At 14.7% G+C, this 25,977-nt stretch overlaps 5 protein-coding genes across 5 annotated transcripts, besides 58 other annotated features; 2 read left to right on the plus strand and 3 right to left on the minus strand. All coding sequences in view use genetic code 6, as the record gives it.

Annotated features, from left to right (window-relative positions):
• Positions 1-29: 29 nt before the first annotated feature.
• Positions 30-76: a microsatellite.
• Positions 77-658: 582 nt separating this feature from the next.
• Positions 659-691: a microsatellite.
• A 717-nt stretch (positions 692-1,408) lies between these two features.
• Positions 1,409-1,474: a microsatellite.
• Positions 1,438-1,487: a microsatellite.
• Positions 1,488-2,248: 761 nt separating this feature from the next.
• Positions 2,249-2,288: a microsatellite.
• Positions 2,266-2,326: a microsatellite.
• Positions 2,267-2,333: a microsatellite.
• A 2,058-nt stretch (positions 2,334-4,391) lies between these two features.
• Positions 4,392-4,434: a microsatellite.
• Positions 4,435-4,565: 131 nt separating this feature from the next.
• Positions 4,566-4,659: a microsatellite.
• Positions 4,601-4,718: a microsatellite.
• Positions 4,604-4,657: a microsatellite.
• Positions 4,616-4,724: a microsatellite.
• Positions 4,725-5,023: 299 nt separating this feature from the next.
• Positions 5,024-5,077: a microsatellite.
• A 969-nt stretch (positions 5,078-6,046) lies between these two features.
• Positions 6,047-6,102: a microsatellite.
• Positions 6,066-6,102: a microsatellite.
• A 969-nt stretch (positions 6,103-7,071) lies between these two features.
• On the minus strand, positions 7,072-8,610 carry IMG5_019400 (DNA-directed polymerase delta regulatory subunit, putative; the record flags this gene model as incomplete). The annotated part of the gene is made up of 3 exons (XM_004039489.1): positions 7,930-8,610; positions 7,344-7,804; positions 7,072-7,285 (listed from the first exon to the last, which is right to left on the minus strand). The coding sequence occupies exons 1-3, from the start codon at positions 8,410-8,412 to the stop codon at positions 7,072-7,074; spliced, it is 1,158 nt and encodes a 385-aa protein (XP_004039537.1). The 5' UTR covers positions 8,413-8,610.
• Positions 7,880-7,925: a microsatellite.
• A 162-nt stretch (positions 8,611-8,772) lies between the features above and the next one.
• Positions 8,773-8,816: a microsatellite.
• Positions 8,817-9,189: 373 nt separating this feature from the next.
• IMG5_019410 (obp33pep like protein, putative) lies at positions 9,190-9,555 on the minus strand (the record flags this gene model as incomplete). The annotated part of the gene is made up of 1 exon (XM_004039490.1): positions 9,190-9,555. The coding sequence occupies one exon, from the start codon at positions 9,553-9,555 to the stop codon at positions 9,190-9,192; it is 366 nt and encodes a 121-aa protein (XP_004039538.1).
• Positions 9,556-9,918: 363 nt separating this feature from the next.
• Positions 9,919-9,958: a microsatellite.
• A 152-nt stretch (positions 9,959-10,110) lies between these two features.
• Positions 10,111-10,175: a microsatellite.
• Positions 10,114-10,174: a microsatellite.
• Positions 10,114-10,175: a microsatellite.
• Positions 10,120-10,179: a microsatellite.
• Positions 10,124-10,177: a microsatellite.
• A 95-nt stretch (positions 10,180-10,274) lies between the features above and the next one.
• On the plus strand, positions 10,275-11,003 carry IMG5_019420 (hypothetical protein; the record flags this gene model as incomplete). The annotated part of the gene is made up of 3 exons (XM_004039491.1): positions 10,275-10,424; positions 10,474-10,645; positions 10,945-11,003. The coding sequence occupies 2 exons, from the start codon at positions 10,275-10,277 to the stop codon at positions 10,543-10,545; spliced, it is 222 nt and encodes a 73-aa protein (XP_004039539.1). The 3' UTR covers positions 10,546-10,645; positions 10,945-11,003.
• Positions 11,004-11,177: 174 nt separating this feature from the next.
• Positions 11,178-11,224: a microsatellite.
• A 2,137-nt stretch (positions 11,225-13,361) lies between these two features.
• On the minus strand, positions 13,362-17,835 carry IMG5_019430 (zinc finger domain protein; the record flags this gene model as incomplete). The annotated part of the gene is made up of 11 exons (XM_004039492.1): positions 13,362-13,591; positions 14,181-14,397; positions 14,483-14,576; positions 15,408-15,512; positions 15,566-15,984; positions 16,039-16,138; positions 16,293-16,333; positions 16,430-16,545; positions 16,630-16,816; positions 17,502-17,583; positions 17,813-17,835. Coding segments are annotated over 11 exons (1,614 nt in total), but the record flags the coding sequence as incomplete, so codon positions are not given.
• Positions 14,401-14,475: a microsatellite.
• Positions 15,220-15,314: a microsatellite.
• Positions 16,150-16,201: a microsatellite.
• Positions 16,170-16,210: a microsatellite.
• Positions 16,237-16,275: a microsatellite.
• Positions 16,338-16,379: a microsatellite.
• Positions 16,338-16,387: a microsatellite.
• Positions 16,547-16,604: a microsatellite.
• Positions 16,550-16,614: a microsatellite.
• Positions 17,101-17,140: a microsatellite.
• Positions 17,366-17,404: a microsatellite.
• Positions 17,836-17,873: 38 nt separating the features above from the next.
• Positions 17,874-18,347: a microsatellite.
• Positions 18,348-19,023: 676 nt separating this feature from the next.
• Positions 19,024-19,100: a microsatellite.
• Positions 19,039-19,082: a microsatellite.
• A 165-nt stretch (positions 19,101-19,265) lies between the features above and the next one.
• Positions 19,266-23,372, plus strand: IMG5_019440 (hypothetical protein; the record flags this gene model as incomplete). Its single annotated transcript, XM_004039493.1, has 7 exons — positions 19,266-19,475; positions 20,791-20,991; positions 21,037-21,567; positions 21,632-21,902; positions 22,016-22,900; positions 22,995-23,098; positions 23,151-23,372. 7 exons carry the CDS (start codon positions 19,266-19,268, stop codon positions 23,268-23,270), a joined length of 2,322 nt encoding a protein of 773 aa, XP_004039541.1. The 3' UTR covers positions 23,271-23,372.
• Positions 20,311-20,364: a microsatellite.
• Positions 20,319-20,363: a microsatellite.
• Positions 20,369-20,410: a microsatellite.
• Positions 20,556-20,593: a microsatellite.
• Positions 20,560-20,589: a microsatellite.
• Positions 21,919-21,988: a microsatellite.
• Positions 22,903-22,973: a microsatellite.
• Positions 22,909-22,957: a microsatellite.
• Positions 22,918-22,956: a microsatellite.
• Positions 23,102-23,146: a microsatellite.
• Positions 23,297-23,350: a microsatellite.
• Positions 23,297-23,381: a microsatellite.
• A 198-nt stretch (positions 23,382-23,579) lies between these two features.
• Positions 23,580-23,635: a microsatellite.
• Positions 23,583-23,635: a microsatellite.
• Positions 23,584-23,656: a microsatellite.
• A 791-nt stretch (positions 23,657-24,447) lies between these two features.
• Positions 24,448-24,502: a microsatellite.
• A 12-nt stretch (positions 24,503-24,514) lies between these two features.
• Positions 24,515-24,563: a microsatellite.
• Positions 24,522-24,564: a microsatellite.
• A 7-nt stretch (positions 24,565-24,571) lies between these two features.
• Positions 24,572-24,596: a microsatellite.
• Positions 24,574-24,598: a microsatellite.
• Positions 24,599-25,977: the final 1,379 nt, after the last annotated feature.

Raw genomic sequence — 25,977 nt, forward strand, 5'->3', positions numbered from 1 at the left:
ATAAATGAAGGTATAAATAAATATATAAAAATATAAATGTAAATTTGAATATAATATTTAAAATTTATATATAAATATATTTAAAAATATTAAAGGGTATATTTAATAATAACAAAATCTATTTAAATAAAGTATTTCTCCAAGAAACGAATATTCTAATAATTAATGTATGGCAACTAGTAATATTTTTATTAATAAAGAAAATTCTTTTAATTTAAGCTCTTGCTTGAAAAATAGTAATCTAATTGGTTAAAAATAAAACTTTTATTAAGATAAGCCTTTTTATTTCAATAATAGATAAAGTTTTGTTAACATTAATTAATTATTATCCTCTAAAAAAAATTCTTTTTATAAATGAATTTATTAATTATTTTTTCATTAATACAATATAAATTTATATATATTTTTTATTTATATACATCCAATATAAATTTTATAATTATTTTTTTAAATAAAATTAAAATTACTATTATATGTCTATTTAATATAAAAATTTTTATTTTTAATATATTTGATTAATTTATTATTAATCTTTTATTGTATAAAAAATAAATATAATATTTTTTATATAATTGTATTATTATTAATTATATTATATAAAAATATTTTTAAATTTATAATTATTTATTTACATAAATTAATATAAAATTAATATATTAATAAAATTTAATAAAATACAATTTAAATAAAAATTAAAAAAATATGTAATAATTCTTATTTTAACATTTTCAAAGTATTTATCAGCTTTTAATTTTTTTTAAAATCAAAAAATATAAACTTATTTATTTTTTTTCAATCTATTTATTTTACTATACAAATCTCCTAATCAGCTAATGTTAATATCGATTTTCTTAATAAGTATATATACAAGATCGAATAATTTTATTGGAATTATATTATTAATAGACTTATATTTTCATTTATTTGATTAAGTACTATAAATAAATTATATTAAACTATACTCTTTATTGAAAATGTATATTCAATAGTTAAAATTATATGAATATTATATTTTTTATCAAATATTAATTTAAAAAAACAAAAAATCATAAAATTCATATTTTTATTAATGATTATTGAAAATTGACAATTCCATATAAAAGTAATTATGCTCTATTCGTAGTTTTTTTTTATCTGTAAAATTATAATTAAAATTTTTCAATTATGTTCATTAATATTGGTATAATATCTACATCAATCAAATAATTAAGTAAATTTATGTTAACATAAAAATAAAAAAGCATGTCAATAAATAAAATAGTAATATATATTGTTTCGTTCTTTTAAAAAAGTATATAAGAATTTATAAAAAATTAATTTGTAATTAAATATTATTATAATTAGTAATATTTCCATCAAGCATATATAATTTGATTTAAACATAATGAAGTATAAAAATATAAAAATCAAAATATTTATAAAAAATAGATATAAAAAATATATATATATATATATATATATATATATATATATATATATTAATATATTTTTTTATTTATAGATATTACTGTCTTTACTTATTTTTATATAAATAAATAAATCTTGTTAATGAATGTAAAATATCTGACATATAATTCATTAACTTTTTTATAATATAATGAATAATGTTATTTTATTATTTTTAAAATTATTATTTGTTTTTATAAATAGAATTAATATGCTTTTTTAATTTTAAATTTTTCTTATTTATTATTAATTTATTTTAATAAGTTTAATAAAAAATTTGTTCTTAACTTAAATAATTTTATAGTTTATTAGTTAATTCTTTTATTTAAATGTTAATGAATTTCTAATATTTTTAAATATTAATAAATATTTTAAAATTATTTATAGTTTAATGATAAATTTTATCATTTTATAATAAAATTTTGTTTATTAATTTTTTTTTATATCTATATTTATTTTGTGTTTTGTTTAAATTTAATTTATTTCTCAAGTAAATATACTAATTAAGTTAAATTCATAAATTTTAAATAAATTAAATTTTTTATTTAGAAATTAAAACACTATATTATAAACGAAAATAAAATGTATATATATAAACAGAAAAAATTATTATTCAATTATATATGTTCTAAAAAAAATAAAAAATATAAAATATGATATTATAAAAATAAAAATAATAAATCATTAAAAAAAAAAAATTAAATATTTATTTATATAAAGGTATAAAATATAATTATAATAAAAATTAATTAAAAAAAATACTTATAGAAAATTAAAAAAATTAAGATTAAAAATTTAAATTAAATATATATAAAAAAAAATATATATTAAAAATATATATATGAATATATATGTAAAATATACATATATATATATATATATAATATCAGAAAATTTTTTATTATCATATATTAATTATATTATAAAATATAATATTATTGAACAAAACATTTTATGTTTTTTTTATTATTTAAAAAATTATTCATTATATTTAAAAAAATATTTTTATTTTTATAAACTTTTTTAATTAAATTTATATTACTGTTTATTTTTTTTTCGTTTATATAATTTAAAAAATAAAAACAATAATTTTTAATGAAAGCATAATATGTTGTAAATTTTTCAGATTTATCAAAAGAAAGACAACGAAAATATGCCTAATTTTTAATCATGAACGATTTCATTTTTAAAAAAGACAATAAATCCGAAACATACCAAGCCACAATAAAATTGAATCCCTAATAAGAAATATAAAAAAATATCCAGAAAAGTCAAAAAATTGTCTAAATATCAAAATCTCCGACAAAAATTAAATCTTAATAAGAAATATACCGTAATATAACCACTAAAAAAGCCCAAACGCATTATTCTCCCCCAAAAACGCCTAAAACCCCAAATATATATATAAATTAAATAATAGATAATAGAAGAAGTTAAATAATTACTAATAATATATAAGAAAAAAGTAGAAAACTAAATAAAAAATCTCAATCTACTAAAAGTATTAATAAATCGTAAGAAACATTATCATATAGGAAACAAAATAAAGAGAATTAAGATTAAAAAAAATAAATTCAACAATAAATATTAATAGAAAATAATAAATAATATATATAGAAACTTCAATTAAAAAAATAAAAAAAACATATCATAAATTCCATAAATATACCCTAAAAAAGACCAAATAAAAGCATATCTATACACTAAGAGCCTACTTATATATAATAAAACTCAAATTAAAAAATATTTGATAATACTTGTAATTAAATTGATAATAATATTAAAAATATAAGTAAAAAAAATGATTAAAATAATTTAACTTAAATGAATATTTTGAGAAATTTTTTAGAACAAAATTTAATATAAAGACCTTTTAAAATCACTATTTTTCATCTTTATAAATGTATATAGGAGTTATATTAGGCCAAGTATTATTAAAATACATTGACGATTAAAATGAATGAAAATAATATGAAAGATATGAAGTTTTTAAAGGAAAATGATGAAATTAATTTCAGCGAATTCATATATAAATACTATAATGAAAAATACTAAAATTATAAAAAAATGAGTGTATAAAGTTTAATAAATTTAATAGAAAGTGTTGAATATTATTTATAAAATAGTGAAAAATTTAATAATATTTTAATTTTACCTATACTAACGTTTTATGGTTTTGCCCAAAATCATTATTAGAAAGAAGAACTTGCTTTTTATTTATTTGTAAGAGAAATGATGTTAAAATATACAGAAAATAATGTAAATTTATATTTATTTTAATTTATGGAAAAAAAAAAAAAAGCAAAATTCTTTATTATCATTAGAATAGTGTAAAAATATATTAGAATAAGTATATGGAGAAAAAGAAGAAAAAATAATAGAAAGATTTATGTAAAAATTAAAATAAAATATTTTTTAAAATGAAAATCAATAATAAATAAACGTAAATTGTTTCCTAAATATAGCTCTAGAGGATTATATTTAAGGGAAAAATAATAAAATTTGGGATTCTTCAGTTTCTAGTACTTAATAATATAAAAGTGAGGAAAATAATTTATAATTTACATTTAAAAAGAACAAATAAAATCATAGTTCCAATTTAGAAAAATGGGAATATACATTCGAATAATCATTTGGAGATTAATAATAATAATTATATCAATAATAAATTAATAATAATAAATAATTTGATTCATTCAGACCAGAAAATAAACTAGAATTAAAAATATGGGAAAAAATGTAAAAAAAAATACAAGAATTTATTGAATTAGTAATAAATGATAATTATAATGAATATACATTTAAATAAAAAAATGATAAATTTCATATAGTTGAAAAAATTGTCACTAAAAAAATTAATAAAATGATGGCAGCCCTTTTTGAAAACGATAAAATTAGGTGGCTTGAATTATTATGTATATAAAATGCTAATAGTAATTAATTAGAAAATATTGAAAATTTATAAAAATAATTAAAGTATTTATAAAATAAATGTATAAATAATATACATAATAGTGAGATTTCTAATTTTTGTAAAAAAATTTTATAAACTAAAGAATTAACGAAGGCTATAGGAAAATTATTGGTTTGTGTTTTAATGCCTGAAAATAGTTATTGAAAATTATTTTATATTTTATATTTTTTTATATTTAAGTATTTATTATTTATTTATTATTATTTATTATTATTATTATAATTATTTTATTTTTATATATAATTTTTTTATTTTATATTTAATTAATATTAATATATTTATATATTAATTATATATTGTTTTTGTTTAGTATATTTTATTTAATAATATTCAATTAGTTTTTATGTGTTTAGTTCATATTAGCTAATTTTTTTAAAAAAATGTTCTAAAATATTTATAAAATTGTTATTTATGTATAAAAATTAATATTTTTTATTTAAAATAAAATAATATAATTTTAATTAAAATAAAAGTATCTAAAAAAATAAATTAATATTTTATTAAAAAAACTTATATTTAAAATAAATTTCAATTATTTAAAATATTATAATATTAATAAAAAAAATAAAATAAAATGTTATTATAATTATATAAATTTTTAAAATATAATATATAAAATAAATATATATATATATATATATATATATATATATATATTTAAATTTAAATTTATTTATTTATTATAAAATAATTTTTTTAATTAATTTAATATTATTTCAATTACTAATTAATAAAAAATACTTAATTTATTAATTTAATACGAATAATAATTTTTTTTTATTTTTTAATTACATTTTTCTAATTTATTTATTCTAAAATTTTATTTATGAAATAATATTATTTTTTCAAATTTACATTAATCATCCTATAACAATGTAAAAAAAAATGAATAAATATTTTTTAATATATAATATAATATAAATAACCTAGTATTAAATAACGATAAAAGTTATTATAAAAATTTTCAAAAAAATAAAAACATATAATCGACATATTTAATAAAAATAGACAAAAAAACATTTTTATGATTAAGATTAATATCACTTAAATTCGCCTACACTTTACAAAGTAGAAAATACAAGAATTTATATTCGAAAAACTTAGAATAAAATTATTACTATTAAGTATAAAATTTTCAGAAATCTAAAATAACTTCCAAAAACGCAATTGATTATACTTTAAAATTAAAATATGTAAATCTAACAATTTAAATAAAGAAATAATAAAATAAACTCGAGAAAATTCTTGTTTTTTCGCTTATTTTGAGATTATTTTGGAAATTTATAAACTTATAAGTTTTTTTATTTTTATAATAATTTTTTTAAAGATAATTTATAGAATAAGTTTTTACACTTGCTAATTAAGTATATATATTTGACATAATAATAATAATATTTTTTTTCGATATTCTAAATTTTTTATGCTCCAGTTATTATACCAAAAGTGAAATAATCAAAGGCCAAATCAATATTATAGTAACATATATAACAAACATTTTATTTTATAATATAATAAATATATTGCCTTTATTTATATATGATATAGCTTAAATAAAGGAAAATATATTAACTAGCTAAGGAAAATAAATAGAAATTTTTATGTACCATTTTGTTTTCATATAAGATGATCTCATTAAAATAATTTAAAATAAAATCTTATTAATAGAATTTATTAAATAAAATGGACTTCTGATTATTAAATATTATTATATAAATAATTAATATGCAGCTTAAATATAAGTATTTTTTTATATGTATATAAGATTCATAATATTTTAGGCATATTACAATTTATAATCTTACAATTATAATATTGTAGGTGATTGAGATATTAAATGAAATTAGACTTTTTATTATAAATAACTTTTACTTTATTAATTAGAGACGTATATTCTTTTAGAATAGAATTTCAATCTATAAGTGATTTTTATAAATTTTAAAGATTAAAACGGACATTTCTTGTCACATAAAAGACTATGAATACTGAGAGATTAAATGACTTAGTTATAATAGTAGTACTTTTCAATTTGAATAATAATGTTCATATATATACATTATTATATATAAAAATACATTTTATCATATATATAAATTTTTAAAAGGTATTTTAAGTCAATAAACTATTAATAATGTAATTTTGATTTTATGATGAATTTATAAAATTCTCCTACCTATAGAATATATAAATATACCATAAATTCGAGATTATAAAACCTTATGAAATTTATTTTTTTATATAATAATATAGGGTAGTTCTTAAATTTAAAATAGAATAACTAAAATGAACATTTTTTTTTATATAAAAAATAATAATTTTCATGCAAATGAATAATGATAAAAAAAGACTAGAAATAAATATGAAATATATATATATATATGTATATATAAGAATACTAAAAAAATAACAATAATCTTACTAATTTATAATAATAAATACTATAAAAATAATTATAAAGGACTATATATTCTTTTAAAGTGATTTTTTTTATTTATTTTTTTCATAAAAAGTATTTTAAACATTTAAAGAGATATAATTCGTATATAATATTTATTTTAAAATAAATGATTTTTTTTTTTTTTCAAAAAATAAAATACTCACATAAATATTTTTTATATATATATATTTATCGAATAAAGATGCTAAAATTTCTATCATAAATGTATTTAGAAAACATCTAAATTAGAAATATTTAATAAAATAAAAGATTTACAAACAGATAATTAGGGAATGCAAATTAATCTACAAGAACTTTTTACTTTTTCGTCATAAATAAGCTTAGTATCAAATTTACTGCAATTTCCACTAAAATAAACATGCGGTAATTCATCAATAATAAAATTATCTTAATCTCCAAATGGATAACATCTAAAAATAACAACAACAACAAAATCAATATATAAAAAATATTAATATATTTATTTACTATAAAGTATCAGGAGCACTAGGAAACATATGTCTCCAATAGATATTATTCTCTAAAATATCGATTTCATTATCATTTAAACTGGAATATTTTTTAATATCAGAAACATTCTAACCTGAAGTTCCAAGAAATTGAATTCCATCTATTTCAAATTTATAAGGATTAGTTACACATTATAAGTTCTTATTATTAATAGATTACATAAAATAACATTTGTTAATAGGTTATTGAGGTAAAAACATAGGGGTAGGGTCTTTTTCTCCAGGCATTATATCTAAAGATGTATTATATGATAGTTAACTAATTAATTCATCTACATCTTTCATTTTTTAACTAATCTCAGAATATAAGTTTTTAAATTAATCTTGGCATCTATAAGAGCCGACTAAATTATAATCTAATCCTTAAACTTTTTCTATTACATTACCAGCAATAATAACTCTATTTACATTTTACATTATCTGTATAAAATATATTATAATTTATTAATATTTTTTTAATAAATATATTTAAAAATAGATAAATAAATATAAAAAATATATAAATGTATAATAATATATATATATATATATATATATATATTTACTTTTTTTAAATTTGAATTTCCTACAAGAATTGATGTAAACATTTTCAATGAAAATTTATCAACTTTTGAGTCTATATGTATACCTGATGTAAAAATTACAAAATTTCCTATATTTTCTAAATTATCTTACAAATAATACTAAAAATCATATTAATTCTAATTAAAATTCGTACTTAAAGGATATGGAATACTGACTTTTTTTTCCTAATAAGGTAAAAGACATGAATACATTTCTTAAACTTCAAAAACATTAACTTCTGCTGCTCTTTAAATTCCTTTAATTCCCATAACAATTCCAGTTACTAACATATCTTTATTAATTGGGCTTTTCTATCCTAAAGGATTTACATATATAGAATTATTAAAAGAAAGTTACATTCTACCTAAATTATCTTCCATATATATAATATCATCATCACTTATATAATTATTATTATTAACCTTTTAATTTTATTCAGAAAACACAGAAGGTTTTAATTTCATATGCTTATATAATGTAGCTATTACAATTTAGGCCTCATTTCCAGGCTTTACATTGAGTATTTTATCACAAACGGAAAGATTTTTTTATTCAAAAGTATGATGGAAGTATGTAGAAAGGTTATTTAACCTTAAAAAATAGGTTTTAGAATATTATTATTGATAATTTATTTGCTTTATGCCTATTTAGAAATCTTAAGAGAGATTAATGTATGTTGATTTTGGGTTTCTTTAGAAATCTTTAGGGGTTTGTGGAATTTTGTGTTTACGCATTAGATTTAATATAGAACCTTTTTATGAATATTCGACTTCCATTATATTAACTTTTTTGTTTTGTTTATTTTTTAGATTAATTATTAATATTTTTTATTTTTTACGTTTATTTTTATTTATTTTTGTTTAATTTTGGGCGCGCGTATTATTTAATTTTTATTAATAAATATGTGTATGAATACTTTATATATAAAAATACCTTATATTTTGTATTAATATAAAAAATAACAAAAATTTAAGAATATTAAAAATATATTGAATTGCTTTTTTTAAAAAAATAAAACAAAAAAATTGTTAGTATTATTTTATTTTAAAAAATATTAAAAATTAAATATATGAATTATATTAAAAATAAACAATAATGCTTTATATATAAAATATTAAACTAAAATTATAATTATTAGTTTATAAATAAATTGAACATTATAGAAACAAAAATACATATATATATATAAATTAAATTACTATAATATATATATATTAAACTAAACAAAAAAAATGTATAAATCATTAAAAAAGCTATTTATCAACTTCATCATTATCTTTTTTTTCTTCCTCTTCTTCATCTTATTATAATACATTCTTTCCTTCCAAAACCATCACATCCTTATTATTATCACTATTAACCTGCTAGAACTTTTCCCCAAAAAGTTAGCATTCTTCATACTAAGCCCACATAGCCCAATGATGAAAAACAATTGAGGCAGCACAAGCCACATTTAAACTAGCTGTTTTATTTGTATATTAAGGGATATAAACAAACTGATCGCAAATATTTTTGTGACAATCTAATAATCCTTATCCTTCATTTCCCATTAAAAAAACAGTGTCTCCTTTAAAAGGTTATTAAATAATATTAATGCTATTAGACATAATCTCGACTCCACATACTGTAATTTTGTTTTCTTGAAAAAACTATTTCGCGTCTTTTAAATTAATGAAAGACTCAAAATTCATTTAATGGGAAGTTCCGTGATTTCCAAACATTTAAAATTCTTTTTTTATAGATTTAAATTTTCGCGAATAATCGTTTTATTCACCGTGTTTGCTTATTAAAAAAATTTTTTGAATATTAAATGCAGATGCACTGCGTACTAATGTTCCTATATTATGTCTTTTTTATATATTATGGATTAACAAATAGCCTTTTGGCTTATTATTTAAATTCATTAATATTAAAAAATGTTTGATTTTATAAAATATGTAATTATGTAAATATATTAAATATTAATAATTTTAATTAAATTATTTTTTATTAATTTAATTATATTTTATTTTGATTTTTATATATTTATAATTTTATATAGTAACTTTATATTAGGATTTAACAAAAAATTTAATTCAATATGATAATAATTAAATTATATATATATTAGTTTATTTATTAAAAAAAAAAAAAAAAAAAAATATTTAAATTAAAATATAAAAATAATATAATATATATATATATATATAATATATATATTTTTATATACATATTTTATATATTATATTTATTTATTTTTTTAAATAAATAATAAATTATTATCCTTTATTATATTTATTTTTTATAAAAAAATTACTATAAAAAAAAATAATTAAAATATAAATAAATGGGAGGATTTCAAAAATACCCTATTCCAAGATATATGAATACAAGTATGTGGGTTGTTAACCGTAACTGGAAATGGAATACATTCCATATGTTAGTTCCTACATTTTTTTTGTCATTTTTATGTTTTAGGAATTTTTCTGTGTCAACTGTAAAAAAATAAATTTATTAATAATTTTAATATATTTTAAATATGAAAGGTTACACCACCTTAGCCTGGTGAATATATTGACCCTAAAAGCCAATGGACACCTAAAATATTAAAATATTGAAATAAAATACATAGAATAATATTATTTTAAATAACAAATGCGAAGCAATTGATAAAAAATTTATATAAATTTTAGATATAAATAAATTAACAAAAAATAAGTATTTATAATAAAAATAAATTATATAAAAGATATTAATTTCATATCTTAAACGTTTTTTTGTTAAATTCTTGCGAAAAAAAATAATATTTATTATAAATTATAAAATCATAAAAAAAAAATATATATAAATATATATGATTAAAATCTTTTTATATAAAATATTTATTATTATTATTCTTTTAAACAAAAAATAATATTATTTATATATAAAATAAGATAAATATTAAAATTATTTTTTATAATTATAAATAAAATAATGTTTATATACAATATTATTATATTAATTAAAATTTAAAGATTCATTTTATTTCAGATTTTACATAAAATTACTATTATAAAAAACATTAGCTTGATTCTATATACTTGAGAAAAAATTAATTTAGTCTTATCATTTCTAATATCTATAATACATTATTTTTCTTAAAATTATTTTTTTGTAACTATAAATAATTGAATTATAAAACTTCTCATTATTTTCTTTTTTTTATACTATAAAAAATAAAACATTATTTCTCTGAAAATTTATTTTAATTTATATTAAATTAATTGATTTTTATTATATTATTTATCTTATATTTTTTTCTCTATTTACTACTTCCTGTATTTTTTAATAAACATATTTTTTTAATTAATCGAAATGAATTTTTTAACTATTTTAATTAATTTTAATTCAATAAAAAATTTTTTATAAACATAAAATTATATAAAAAGATGTATTATTTAATCGTCATTTTTAATTAAAAAAACTTCCACTTAAATTTAAAATTCTGGTATTATATTTACTTTCTTTTAAATTTAAAAGAATTTCCTTTTCAACCACACCCAATAAAACTTTATATTTAATAACTAAACTTATATTCTAATTCTTTTTTCCTAATTTTTTTTTTTTTTTTTTTCAAAATGAATATTTTTCCCAATATATATTTATCATATTTACACTATATAAAAATCTCAACTTTAACATTTAAAAATAAATAACTAAATTTCTATTTATAAATAAATAATTTTTGAATTAGATACATTTTTCGAAAATTAAAATATAATTATTAAATTTAATTTAATTCATTTTTTTTTTTTTTTATAAAATCCTTCTTTTAAAATAAAATCGTTAATGATAATTATATATATGATATGTATATTTATTTTAAATATAATAATTATATATAAAACATTATTTTTTTATTTATTAAGAGTAATTCTCCAAAATTAATTTTTTGATATTAATTATTTAATAAATACGTAATCTGGGAGAACACTTTTATATTATATTTATAAAAATTAGTTTTTTATTTCGTTTAAATTTTGTTAGTTAATTGCATACTATCATTTTCTATTAATAAATATTAATTTATATTTTATTTGAAAAAAAAAAAAATTCTAATTTTTATTCTTTTTATATTTATGATAAAATACTTCATTTTAATTTCTAAAAATTTTGTTTTTTTTAATAATTTAAATAAAATTAATTCTTTTAAACAAAAATTATTAAAAAATATTTTATTTTAACTTAAACTTGGCAAATACTTTTTTAATATATTTTTCTAAATAAAATTCATATTAATAAAAATGTTTATAACACTTAATTTTTTGTTTTAATTTATTTAAGTAGATGATTTCATATTTTAAAATTATAAGATTTTATTTGATATACTAAAATTATTTCTTATACAAACAAAATATTCTCTTTAAAATAATATAATAATAAATATAGATTTTTCGCAAAAAAAACCATTAAATAATACTTTTTGTTGAAAGAAAAAAACTTTTTGTTTCATTAAATAATAAGATATCAATATATATATTAAAAATTAATTTTATACCTAAATATTATTAAAATTTATTTAAATGATTATTTTTTTAAAAAAATTTAAATATAATTAAAGATGAATTAAATATAATATTTAAATACTTTTTTTAATAAAAAATATAAAAATCTTTTAAGTTTATATACAAGATGTATTTATAAATAAATAACTAATTTATATATTATTAAAAATTAATAAAATATTTTTTTATTTTTTTTAATAATATTATAATAAAAAAAAAATTGTTTATAAAATTCAGTTTTTTATACTAAAAAAATAACCATCATCATATATTCATATATATAATACTCAATAAAAGATTATCAATTTAATTCGTAAAAGTTTCCAAAAACGCACAAATACAAATTTTAATAAACGAATATATAAAAAAATGTTAATCTCTTTCAAACAATATATATGTGAAAGCAAAAGCCGAAAATATAAAAGCTAATGTACCTTCTAAGCTTTTTCTACTTTTATACCCAATTATAGTTTTTCCGAATTTTCTTCCTACTATACATGCGAAACTATCTCCAATCCCCAAAACAGCTGCTCCAGCAAGCGCATTATAGTAGAAATTTGCATTTTTAGTATCTAAAAGATAAAATGAATAAATCAAAGGGTACGCGATACCCAAAATCAGATAAATATGAGTCAAAATAAGTTATTTATTATCCCTTTTATCTATAAACTGACTCAAGAAAAGATCAAATTTATTAATTAAGTTATTCGATGTGCCAAATTCTTACCTTAGGAACTCCATAATAAAAAACAAATAAATCATTCCACTAAAAGCTAATAAAGTAAACTACGGAGCTCTATAAATTCCCAAGAGTAAAATAGCCACAACCTAGAAATGGAAGATTTTCCTAATATAAATATCCTCTATTTTACCTTTTAAATTAACAGTCATAATAATACCAAGTATAGTTAAAAAAAGCATCTAAAAAAAGACATATAAACTATCTTATTCTTAAAAAATAATACTAAAAGGGTTACCTAAGTAATATTTAGAAAACAAAAAGGCCAAAAAAGTAATTTATAAAATTAAGAAAAATACAAAAATATAAAATTTCTATTAATTTAAGTTTTTATTTAAAGAGTATATAATTTTACAAAACAAAGGAATAGAAACTGCACTAAATTAAAAAATATTAGAAAGGAAAGCCATATTCCCTTTTTCTAAAATAGTATGTCCATTATATAATTAGATAAATTAATTCATTCCTAAAAAAAAAAACTCACTGCATACTTTTGCAAATAGAAATCCCTCACAAAAGGTAAATGATTATCTATAATAGTTTAATAATATATATAAAAATAAACTCTTTATTAAAATCAAAGATATCATAATTTAATCTTTTTTAAAAGTTTAATACATTAGTAAAATCATTACTATTATTAGAAATTAAGCTATTAATTTCGATCTCTAAAAAATTTAATTTTTACCTTTTAAAGAACTCTAAGATAATAAATAAAGGACTACTGTTAATAATATTTATAATGAATAACTTTATAAGTGCTATTCTTTTAAAAATATGTATTCTTGATAGAATACAAAAGATAATTCTGGTATACCTTGTTCGTATAAAACTTATATCATATTTTTTTTAATTTAAAAAAAAAAATATATTTAAAATTAAAATAACAAAAATGAATATAAATATTTTTCTGAATAAAATTAAAAAAAATAATAATATAAAAATAATAATTATTATTAAACAAAACAAAAATAAAGATATTATTTTATTAATTCAACTAGGAATTTCAAATTAATATTTAAAAGCATCATAATTAAATGAATCGGGATTATGATTAAATTTATAAACAAATTCATTATATAATTCAGGTGTTAAATATTATCTAAAAGTTTAATTTAATACTAAATCTGCTTCATTTTTATTTAACATATAATTTAATATATCTCCCCTTGCTAAAGCGATTTCTAATATATATTAATATATAAATATATATAAATATATATATATATATATATATATATATATATATATATATATATATACAACTACCTTTTTTGGCTATTAATTCATCAAAAAAAGTTACAACTAAATAAGGTACAGCATTTGCTCCTTTTCTTTTATAATCTTCCAAATATGTATAAAGCTTTTTTATTATTTTGAAATAATTAAATAGTTTAACATTAATTTTAATTTTTTATTTACAATAGATTTATCTTATGCTTATCCTATTAATAAAAAATGACCTGTTTTCTTAATTACAGGTAATAAAAACATTGGAGACTCTAAATATCTATAAATCATATATATAAATCCAATTTATTTTATATATATATACTATTTTTTAAATGTTTCATATTCTTTTTTTGATAATACATATACTACATTTTCAGATCTTTATAAATGATATTTCATCCATAAATCTATACATTTATCTTTTGTTTCCCTTTCAAAAAGTGATAATTTTACTATTTCTCTAAGTTTTCGGGGACAAGGATATGTAAATGCAAATTATTTAAACGGAATAATTACAAATTTATTCATGAAATTTTTTTTAATTTATTACTTAAAATTAAAAAATTAAAATAAATACTAAAAAAGATAAAAATAAAATAAATACATAATTAAATATATTAATAAATAATTAATATTGTTAATTATAAATATTGTATTTTAAAGATAAGTACATATAATATAAATAAAATGAAAATATTGTTTTAATTATAAAATATATCATAAGTATATATTAAAAAATTAAATGTTATATTATTAGAAAAAATGTTTACAAAATATAAATATATAAATATATAAAAAAATATATATCTATAGATTTATATAGAAATATATTATATATATATATATATATATATATATATATATATATTAGTTTTTATAAAATATAAATTAATTACACTTTTCTATATAATAAATAAACAATAAGCTGAAATTTTCATTATTTATTTTCAAATGTTTTTACATTTTCACCAAATTCGCTTTTATTTCCAATAGCTGCTGTTACTGCAATTAACTTTTTTAGTTTTTCTTTTTATTTAATATCAAATTATACTGTTTATTTAATTTCCTTTAATTTTAATAATTTTATATAATATGTTTGTTTTAAATATTATTTTATACATTTCTACAAAGATAACATTCTCTAGTTCTTTTAAAAATATCAATTGCACATTCATAGCAAATACCCCCATGTCCGCATGGCATAAATATAGAATCTGGTTCATTTTAATAACAAATTATACATATATTTTCATTTTCTTCTTCTTGCTTTTATTTTTTAAAAAATTACATTTATTTTAATCTTAATTAAGCCTTAGGACTTGAAATAAATTCTTAAAATTTAACTTGTGTATCATAAGCTAATATTTATTATTAATTTTTAGGTTTTATTAATTGTATTTAATTTAATTCAAATCTTATATCTATGTCTTTATAACTTTCACTAAGTCCTTTAGGTGACTATGAATCAAAGAAAAAAATTTTATTATTTTAATTTTTTTCTTTACATCTATTAGAAATTTTTAATTAACTTTAACAAACTTTATTTTTTAAAATAAAATAATAATAAAAAAAAATTATGATATTAAAAATACCTTTTTTATCTGTAAATTTATTATTTTTTAATTCTGTTATGTTTTGTTTAAATTGATTATTAAATTAAAATGATGTAAAATAAGTAGAGGATAATTTTTCCTTTAAAAATATAAAAAAATTTATTAAATAAATATATTAATAAATATATATATATATATATATATATATATAATTATTTTTTATATTCATTAGAAATTATATATTTATATATTATTTAAATATTTTATTTATATTTATTTATATTAAATTTTACTAAAAGTAAAGGAATTCCTATTAATAAAGATATCTTTTTATCTAATTTTATTTTTTTTAATTTTATTTAATTATTTTAATTTTTTTATTTGTTTTGTTCTATTTCTTAATTTTAATTTTAATCTGATTATTACCAACTTATTTCTTCTTCTTAGTCTTATTCTATATTTGTTTTTTCAGATACGTTACTTTTATCAAAAGATTATTAAAAAAAATTTTCTGGAATATCTTATATATAGCCAACAATTAAAATTCTATATATATATATATATATATATATATATATATAAATATATAAATATATAAATATATAAATTTATAAAAAATTTATATTTTACTTTATATCCTTCCAAGTATAAATAGAATATATAATAAAAACAAAAGTTTATAAAAAATTAAAAAACAATGAATATTTAGCTGTTTAAATATTATAATTTTCATATTTTTCTATAATAGAATAAACAAAAGATGTTGAATTTGTAAATAAACCGAAGCAAAACAAAAATATCCAAAATAAGTCTTTAACTATAATATATATATTAAATATATTTTTTTTTTATATAAACTAAAAATATAATATAAAATACTTTAAATTTGCTAATCATTATATATATTCTTATATAATTTTTTTATAATGCATTTCTCAATTATTAAAATTATCAATATAAAATTAATAAAAATCATAACATAAAAAAATATCCAAAACGGTAAAAATATATCGACCCATTTCCAGTCAAGATTTCCATATTATTTAATACAAATTAAGTATACTTATAACACTAAAAATATTTTGAATCCCCAAAAAAACTAAAATATTTTTAAAAAAAAATATTTATTAATAAAAAAATAAAAAAAAATAAGTAGAATAATATACACTATCATATAATATTATCATAAAAGTTTAACTTTCAATTAAATTTCGTAAAATAATCAAAAAAAACATTAAAAATAAATATATAAGCATAACAAATATCAAATAATAAAATTTAAATCTTTCTATTTCAAAATAAACATAAAAACTAAACTATTTAATTATTAAAAAAATTATATTAAAAATATAAAAATAAAAAATAAATATATATATATATATATATATATATAATATTTATATATCAAAATTTATAAATTTATTATTATAAATAAAATTTATATAATATATTTTTATTTTTATTTTTTTATATAAATATAAATATCTTTTATATATATATACTTTGAATCCTATTGATAATATAGTTTCTATTATATTAGATATATTTATTAATTCATCACTTCTTTATTCATCTAGTTAATTTCTATTTTTTTATAAAAATATTTTATTATATTTCTTATTACTCTAAATAAATTTTATTGTATGTCAAATAAAAACTAATAAAATCTATAATCCATAAAAATATTAAAATTATTTTATAATTAATATGTATAATTTCCATCATTAATATCAATAAAATAAAAAATTATAATGAAAGATTATGAAATATATATGAAAATATAATAATCGAAGAATATTGTTTAATCTATTACATTTAATCTAAATTATCATGCATTTTTAATTTATTTAGTTTATTATCTTAATCATTAATAAATTATTATTATTATTATTATTATTATTATTATATTATTATTATTATTATTATTATTATTATTATTATTATTATATTTATACTTATTATACCTACTATATTTATTATACTTATTATACCTACTATTACTATAAAACTTACTATATTTATTAATTTTATTATACTTATAATTTTTATTATTATTATAATTATTATCCTTATTATAATTATAAATTATTTTTTAATTATTACTACTATTATCTTTTTTATGTTTATTATATATATTATGTTTATTATTCTTTTTAGTTATTTAAATTTTATTATATTTATAATTTTTATACTTATTAATCTTTTTATATTTATTATACCATTATTTATTAGCAAACCTGTTATACTTATTAATATTATTGTTAATTTTATATCAATTTTTATTATTATTATAATTATTATTATTATTATTATTATTATTATTATTATTATTATTATTATTATAATTAAAAATGTTGCTATTATTATAATTCATAATCTTCATTAAATATTCCTTAAATATATGATTCTTTTTAATTTTATAATTGATTTATTATAATCCTATTATTAAAATTATCTAAACTTTAATCATAATCATTTATTTGTTAATTCATTATATTAGAATTACTTTTATTTGTATTTTTTTAATCTCGTATATAAGTTGTACTATTTTCATTATTAAAGTATTATTGTTATCTATTATAGCTCTATTAAAACTTTAAATTTCTTATGTTTTTTAAATAATTTTTCTTTTTTTGCATTTACGTCTATATATTTATTATAAATTATTTATATTTAAATTTAGAAGGCAATAATCTAAATATATTAATAATATTATTTTATATATTTAAAAAAGCTTTTTATTTTATTTTTTAAATATAATATAAAATCATAAATAAATTTTTAAAATTGTTAATTGAATTTTCATTTAAATAAAATTAATATTTTTTATAAAATATATATATATCAGTAAAAAAAAATTATTTTTAATTATAAAAAATTATAATTATATATTAAATTCTTTATTTTTTAATGTAATTATAACTTATTTTATAATAAATTAAAAAAAAAATATTTATTATATTTTTATATGAAAATAAAAATTATTATAAGTTATTTAAACATTTGGTTTTAAGTTTAAATAAAATATATATTTTTAATTATATAAATATATATATATATATATTTATATATTTATATATATAATAAAATTTATATAAATAATAGATAGTATTTTTATAATTATTAATAATTTATTATATATGAAAATTATTATAATAATATATTATTTATATATATATATATTAATAACCATATATTTAAATTTTATTTTTATATCAATTATTTATATATAATAATATAAACAATTATTATTATATATTTTATTAATGCAGAAAGTTCTTAAAAATCCTGGAAAATAAGGTCCTTAATTTAAATTAAATTTAGGTCAAAACAATGGCCCAAATTAAAATATAAATCGAAATAGTATTTAATCTATTGAAGATCTTTTTGAATATAATAATGAAAAAATAATGAATGAAAACATTGGTATTAATATAAATGAATCTAAATTATAACATATTACTTAATTAGTACATGTAATTAATATTTTAAATTTAAATATTTAATAATTATAAAAGCAATTATAAAATGATATGTAATTTGTAAGAGTATAAAGAATTTAATATATAGAGGATATGAAAAAAATATAAGATGAAACACACAAATAAAATATTAATTTCTTAGTTGAATTAGAGTAAGGAACAAAAAAATTAAAAACATAATTAAGAAAAAATATAAAAGAAGAAAATTCGATAAATGAGAAAATGAAAATAGATATAGAACAAATAAATAAAAAGAAATTAAACATTATTTAAAATAATATATCAGGTTCCTATTAAATATAAAAATTATAACAATTTATGGGTACATATTAAACAAAATGAAAATAAGATAAAGTACATAAAAAATATAATATAGAATAAATGATTAAATAATTGTTTAAAATAACAAAAATTAATATATGAATTATTATAAAATTAAATATTATATTTTATATAAAATATTTTAATTAATTATCGAAGAAGAATAAAGTATAAATAAAAAACAATATTATTTTTACCTAATTTTTTTTTTTTTAAAAAATATATTAGAAAATTATCAATTTATAAAATAATTAAAATTTAAAAAATTTTATTATTAAAAAATACTTTTTTTGTATAGTATCTACAATAATATTAAATAAAGCTTTAAAAATTATATAAAAACCTCTATAATAATAAATATTCGCACTAAAAAATGTATTATTATTAAACTAAATGATAGGTAAAATAAACAAATCTTGATATAATCAATAAAATTAAAATATGTGTAAATTTTTTATTTATAAATAATTAAAATATAGTGGTAATAAAATTTATAAATATAAATTATAAAAATAAAAATAATAAAAAGAAAAAAATGAAATAATTAAATAAAAAAAAAATATTTGTATATATATATATATATATATAAATATATTTAAAATATATATTTTTTTAATTAAATTTTTTATTTTATTTAAATTAAATATTTATTGAAGAGCGCATTTTATATCCGCCAAATAAATAATTAAAATTTATATATTGTGCTTTTTTTTTTTCTTTTTCTTAGTTATAAAAATTAATAAATATAGAGAAAATAAATAAATATAATATTAATAAATATATATATATATATATTAAAATGAATTAACATAATTTTTTCAATCCTAAGTATTAAGAAAAAGCTTTATTATTAACTGAATTCATAACTTCCTTTACTGAAAAATCTTCAGATGAATCTAATAACATACACAAAGATATAAAATACATGAATTTATTAGTAAATAATAAAATAAAATTATTACATTAAATAAAATAAATTTAATAAAAGCAAAAAGTAGCAAATAGATAAATTAAAAGAGTTGATATATTAATGGAAGATTTAGAAGACTACTTTAGAATCGGAAAAGATAATAAAGAAAATCCACTATTAAATGCTATTCATTTAAACACAAGTAGATTTTAAGAAATATTATCTTCAATTTGTGACAAATTAATGCCTAAAAGGACAACTCCATAAACTGAGGAAGAAGTAAAAAAAAAACAAAAAAATTAGTAAAAAATTACAATAAAAAAGGAAATCGAAAATATGAAAGAAATAATAAACTAACACCGTTTAAGTAATTTAGAAGTAGAATAAAATCGAGACGAAAACACATATAATAAAATTCACCCAAAAATAATCCGAAAATATGAATTATTTATAGTAAAAGGACCTAACTCTAAAAATAATCCCATCCCCATAAGAAAGCTTACTTCTGATATTATAGGATAACTAGTAACCATAAAAGCTATTGTAGTAAGAGTATCTGAAGTAAAACCTTAAATATAGGTGGCCTGTTATATATGTGATACTTGTGGTGCTGAGTTATACTAAAGTGTAGATTTTAAAAAATATACGCCTTTGTCTTCTTGTTAAAGTGGAGTTTGTTTGACTAATAGAACTAAAGGAAAAGTTCAAGTCAGTATCCCTTCAAGTGTTTTTTGTAGTTATTAAGAAATTAGAGTATAAGAAACTTCAGATTAGGTACCATATGGGAATATTCCAAGAAGATTTTTAATTATTTCTAAAGGAGAAAATGTTAATTAATGCACTCCTGGAGATCAAGTATAAATTATAAATTATATATATAATTAAATAAAAATATAATGTAACATTTATAAATTAATAGATAGTTGTATAAGGAATTTACTTTTCAACTTAAAAAGATAGATTTAGAAATACAGACCTTTTAGTAATGGATACATATATAGAAGCTTATTAAATTATAAAAGAAAAGAAAAGTTATTCAGATGAAAATACAAGTATAGAAATAATGTAAAGAATCGAAATAATGCGCCAAACTATGAATTAGTAATAGATTTATGAAAATCTCGCTAAATCAATAGCACCAGAAATATATGGAATGTTAGATGTTAAAAAAGCATTACTTTTATTATTAAGTAAGAAAAAAAAAATATATATATATATATATAAATTTATATATTTATCCATATATTTATTTTATTTAAATATTTATATTTATTTATTAATTTATATAATTTTAATTAAAAAGTCGGAGGAAGATCGTTAGAAAATAGCGAAGGTATAAAAATTAGAGGAAATATAAATTTAGCTATGATCGGAGATCCTGGTGTAGCTAAAAGTTAATTATTAAAACATATTGCTAAAATATCCCCTAGAGGAATCTACACAACCGGAAAAGGTTCTAGTGGTGTTGGTTTAACCGCATCTTTAATAAAAGATCCAGTAACTGGTGATATGAGTTTAGAAGCTGGTGCATTAGTACTAGCTGATACTGGAGTATGTTGTATAGATGAATTTGATAAAATGGATGAATATGATCGTACATCAATACATGAAGTAATGGAATAATAAACTGTTTCTATCGCTAAGGCAGGAATGGCCACTTCCTTGAATGCCAGAACGTCTATTTTAGCAGCTGCAAATCCTTTATATGGTAGATATAATCCTAATTTAACTCCTCATAAAAATATAAATTTACCAGCAGCTCTTTTATCAAGGTTTGATCTTATTTTTATTTTACTTGATAAATGTACTGCAGAAGGTGATATGGAAAAGGCAAATCATATTATATATGTGCATAAGTATAAATAAGCCCCTAAGTTGAATTTTGATGTAATTGATGTTTAAACTATTAAAGCTTATGTGGGATTAGCGAAATAATACTAGCCGATTTTAGGAAAAGAACTACATTAATTTTTAATTGAAAAGTATTTGGAAAAAAGAAAGGATTAAAGTTAGTAATAGGGAAAAAATTATACTACTCCAAGAACTCTCTTGGGAATTATTAGATTGGCATAAGCTTTAGCTAAATTAAGGTTCTCAGATTTAGTAAACTAAGATGATGTCAATGAAGCCTTGAGATTAATGGAAGAATCTTAAAAATCAGTAGAGGAAACTTAAGATGATAAATAAAGTAATAATTATAAATATAATAAATATATTAAAATATATATATAAATATATATATATATGTTATTATATATATTTTTTTATTTATTTAATTTTAGTTGAATAAAAGAAAAATGATTTTAAATCTTCTATTTATAATTATATTTAAACTTAGTGTAAATGTAAAAATAATAGAGTAAATATGAGTGATTTGGAAAGATAAGTAATTTTAATTTATTTTTTTAATTATTTATATTAATTTTTATATTTTTTAGCTTAATCATAAAGGATTTACGGCTGAATAAATTTAAAAAACTATAGATTATTATCAAGGGATAAATGTATTAATGTAATCGGAAGATGGAAAAATAGTTAGTATTGTAGATAATTTATGAAAAATTATTTATTAATTTAAAATAAATTTATATATATTTTTTTTTATTATAATTATTTTTAATTCATATTTTTATATATATATATATATATATTATATAAATTAGTTTTTTTTTAAAAAATATATATTAAAAAAATGTAAATTTTTATTATTAAAAACTAAATTTATATTAGTTAATATTTTATTATTTAACTTATTATTCTAATTCTAATATAATAATTATAATATATGTATTTTTATAAAATTATATATTATTTTTATTTTATTTTTATATACATAAAAAAATAACTATATATCATTAATATTTTTCATAAAATAATAATAATAAATAATGAATAATTAAAATTAAATAATAAAATAAATAATTTTAATATATAAATAAAATAAAACATTATATTAATATTTAATTAAAATTGAATTATATATTAAAACAAACAAAAAATAGTAAATTTAATAAAATATTTTAATAAATAAATTAAACTATTATATATAATATTAAATAACTATTTATTATATTGTTCTTAGTAAAAAGTATATATTTTTGGAGGTTTATTTTTTATAAAAAGAATAAAATCTGAAATAAAATATAAATGAACTGCAAAATATATTAATAAATTTAACTTTTTATGAGAATATTTTAAAATTTTTAAAATATAAGTTGTTAAATTATTCTAAATATTTAAAAATTAAAAAATAGGCACAATATAAAAGTAGCTTTTATTAAAGTTATGGTTCTTCAGAAGGCTTAAATATACTTAAATGAGTGCACTTTCTAAATATACAGTTATTATTAAATAAAGTAAATAATAGAGTATATATAATGAATTAAACGTATGTATTTAATTTTAAAAATTATAAGGATATAAAAAATATATAGATTAGTAAATAATATAAAAACTTGTACATTAGTTCAATATATTATTATAATTATAATTAAAAATTTTTTTTACCAAAAATAAAATTTTATACAAATATATAATAAAAAAAAAATATAAAATAAGAAATAGAAATAAAGTAATCTTATTTTTAAAAAAATATTAAAATAAATATAATTAAAATCTAAAAATTTATAACAAATAAATTATTATATTATGTATTTAAAATTGAATATAATGGCTTTATAATAAGGTTGCTTAAAATTTATTTGAATAATATGTAATTAAAAAAAGTAATTAATTAATATAAATTATAATATATTTAAAATTAATATAAATTATTTATAATATAATTAAAAATTAAGATTTAAAAAATGTATATATATATATATATAAAAATATATATATGTATTTATATATTCACATATATTTTTTTTTTTATTTTTTTTTTTTAAAAAGTCATAATTTTTTTTTTATTAATTTAAATTAAATTTTCTAATAAAATGATTTTAAAAATTAATTTTAAATATATTTGGTATTAATATTAACAAAATATATTAAACATAGATTAATTATAATTATAAAATATTTTTTTTGTTAGAATTTATTATATTTAAAAAATAATTTGTATATATCCTATATATTATCAAAATAATAATAATAATTAAATTATATATATAAAATAAAAAGAATTAGGATATTTTATATTATTTTATATTTTTAAATAAAATACACATAAATAGATTTAAATTATTATTATAATATAATTAAATAATAAAAATAACTCCTTAGAATAAAAAAAAAAAAAAAAACTAAAAAAAATGACTGAAGTAGAAACCGTCCCTAAAGAATAATTTTTAAGACTATAAGAATCATATAAATAAAGTCAATCAGAAATATCAGAAATAACAGAATTATTTGAAAAGTAAATTATTATTAAAATAAATATATACATTATTTGAAAAATATAAAAAAAGATATAAAGATGGAACTGAATAAATGGAAAAAGTTTAATTAGAATAAGTTGAAATGCTTGAATAATAACTCGAAAAATCTTAATTAGAAAAGGAATATTTAATGCTTACATTAAAAAGAGAATTATAAGAGTAAAATACTATATATATATAATATTTTATATATAAATTTAATAGAATATAACTCGAAACCTAAAAAATAATATGTGATAAAGATGACGAAGTAATAAAAGCAAAAGAAGAGCTCTAAAAAAAGAATTTATTAATAGATTAATTTATTGAAACTGAAAAAAACAGAATTGTTTAAATTGAAGAAATCGAAAATAAAGAAAATATTAATGATGATGATAAAGATACATTAATAACAAATTTAAAAAAATAATTGCTTATTAAAAATCTTAAATTATAAGAAACGACAAAAGAGCTTGAAAATAATTAAAAATTCACTAAAGAATAAAAAGAAATGTTTGCCGAATTTTAAAAAGAAGTGTAATTTGTTTTTTTTTTGTTTTTTATTTAAAAAAAGAAAAAAGAAAAAGATTATATATTATTATTTTTTTTTTATTTTAAAAAAAAAAAAAAAAAATAGAATGTAAAAAACTTAAGAAAGAGATAATAAAGTAGTATAAATGTAAGAAAAACAAATCGAATCTTTAAAAAAATCAATACATGCCAAAGATGAATATATTAGAAATCTTGAGAATATTCCTAATTGTTAAAATGAAGAAGTCGAATTAATGAAAGAATTAATATTTTAATAATAAGAAAAGTTAACTAAAATTACTACTAACTTTGAATTGTATTACTTTTTTTTTTTTATATATATATAAATAAAAATATGTGTTATTTTATTTATTTT

The sequence above is a fragment of the Ichthyophthirius multifiliis genome (genome assembly GCF_000220395.1).
Source record: "Ichthyophthirius multifiliis unplaced genomic scaffold scaff_1120509249643, whole genome shotgun sequence".
Lineage (NCBI taxonomy): Eukaryota > Ciliophora > Oligohymenophorea > Hymenostomatida > Ichthyophthirius > Ichthyophthirius multifiliis.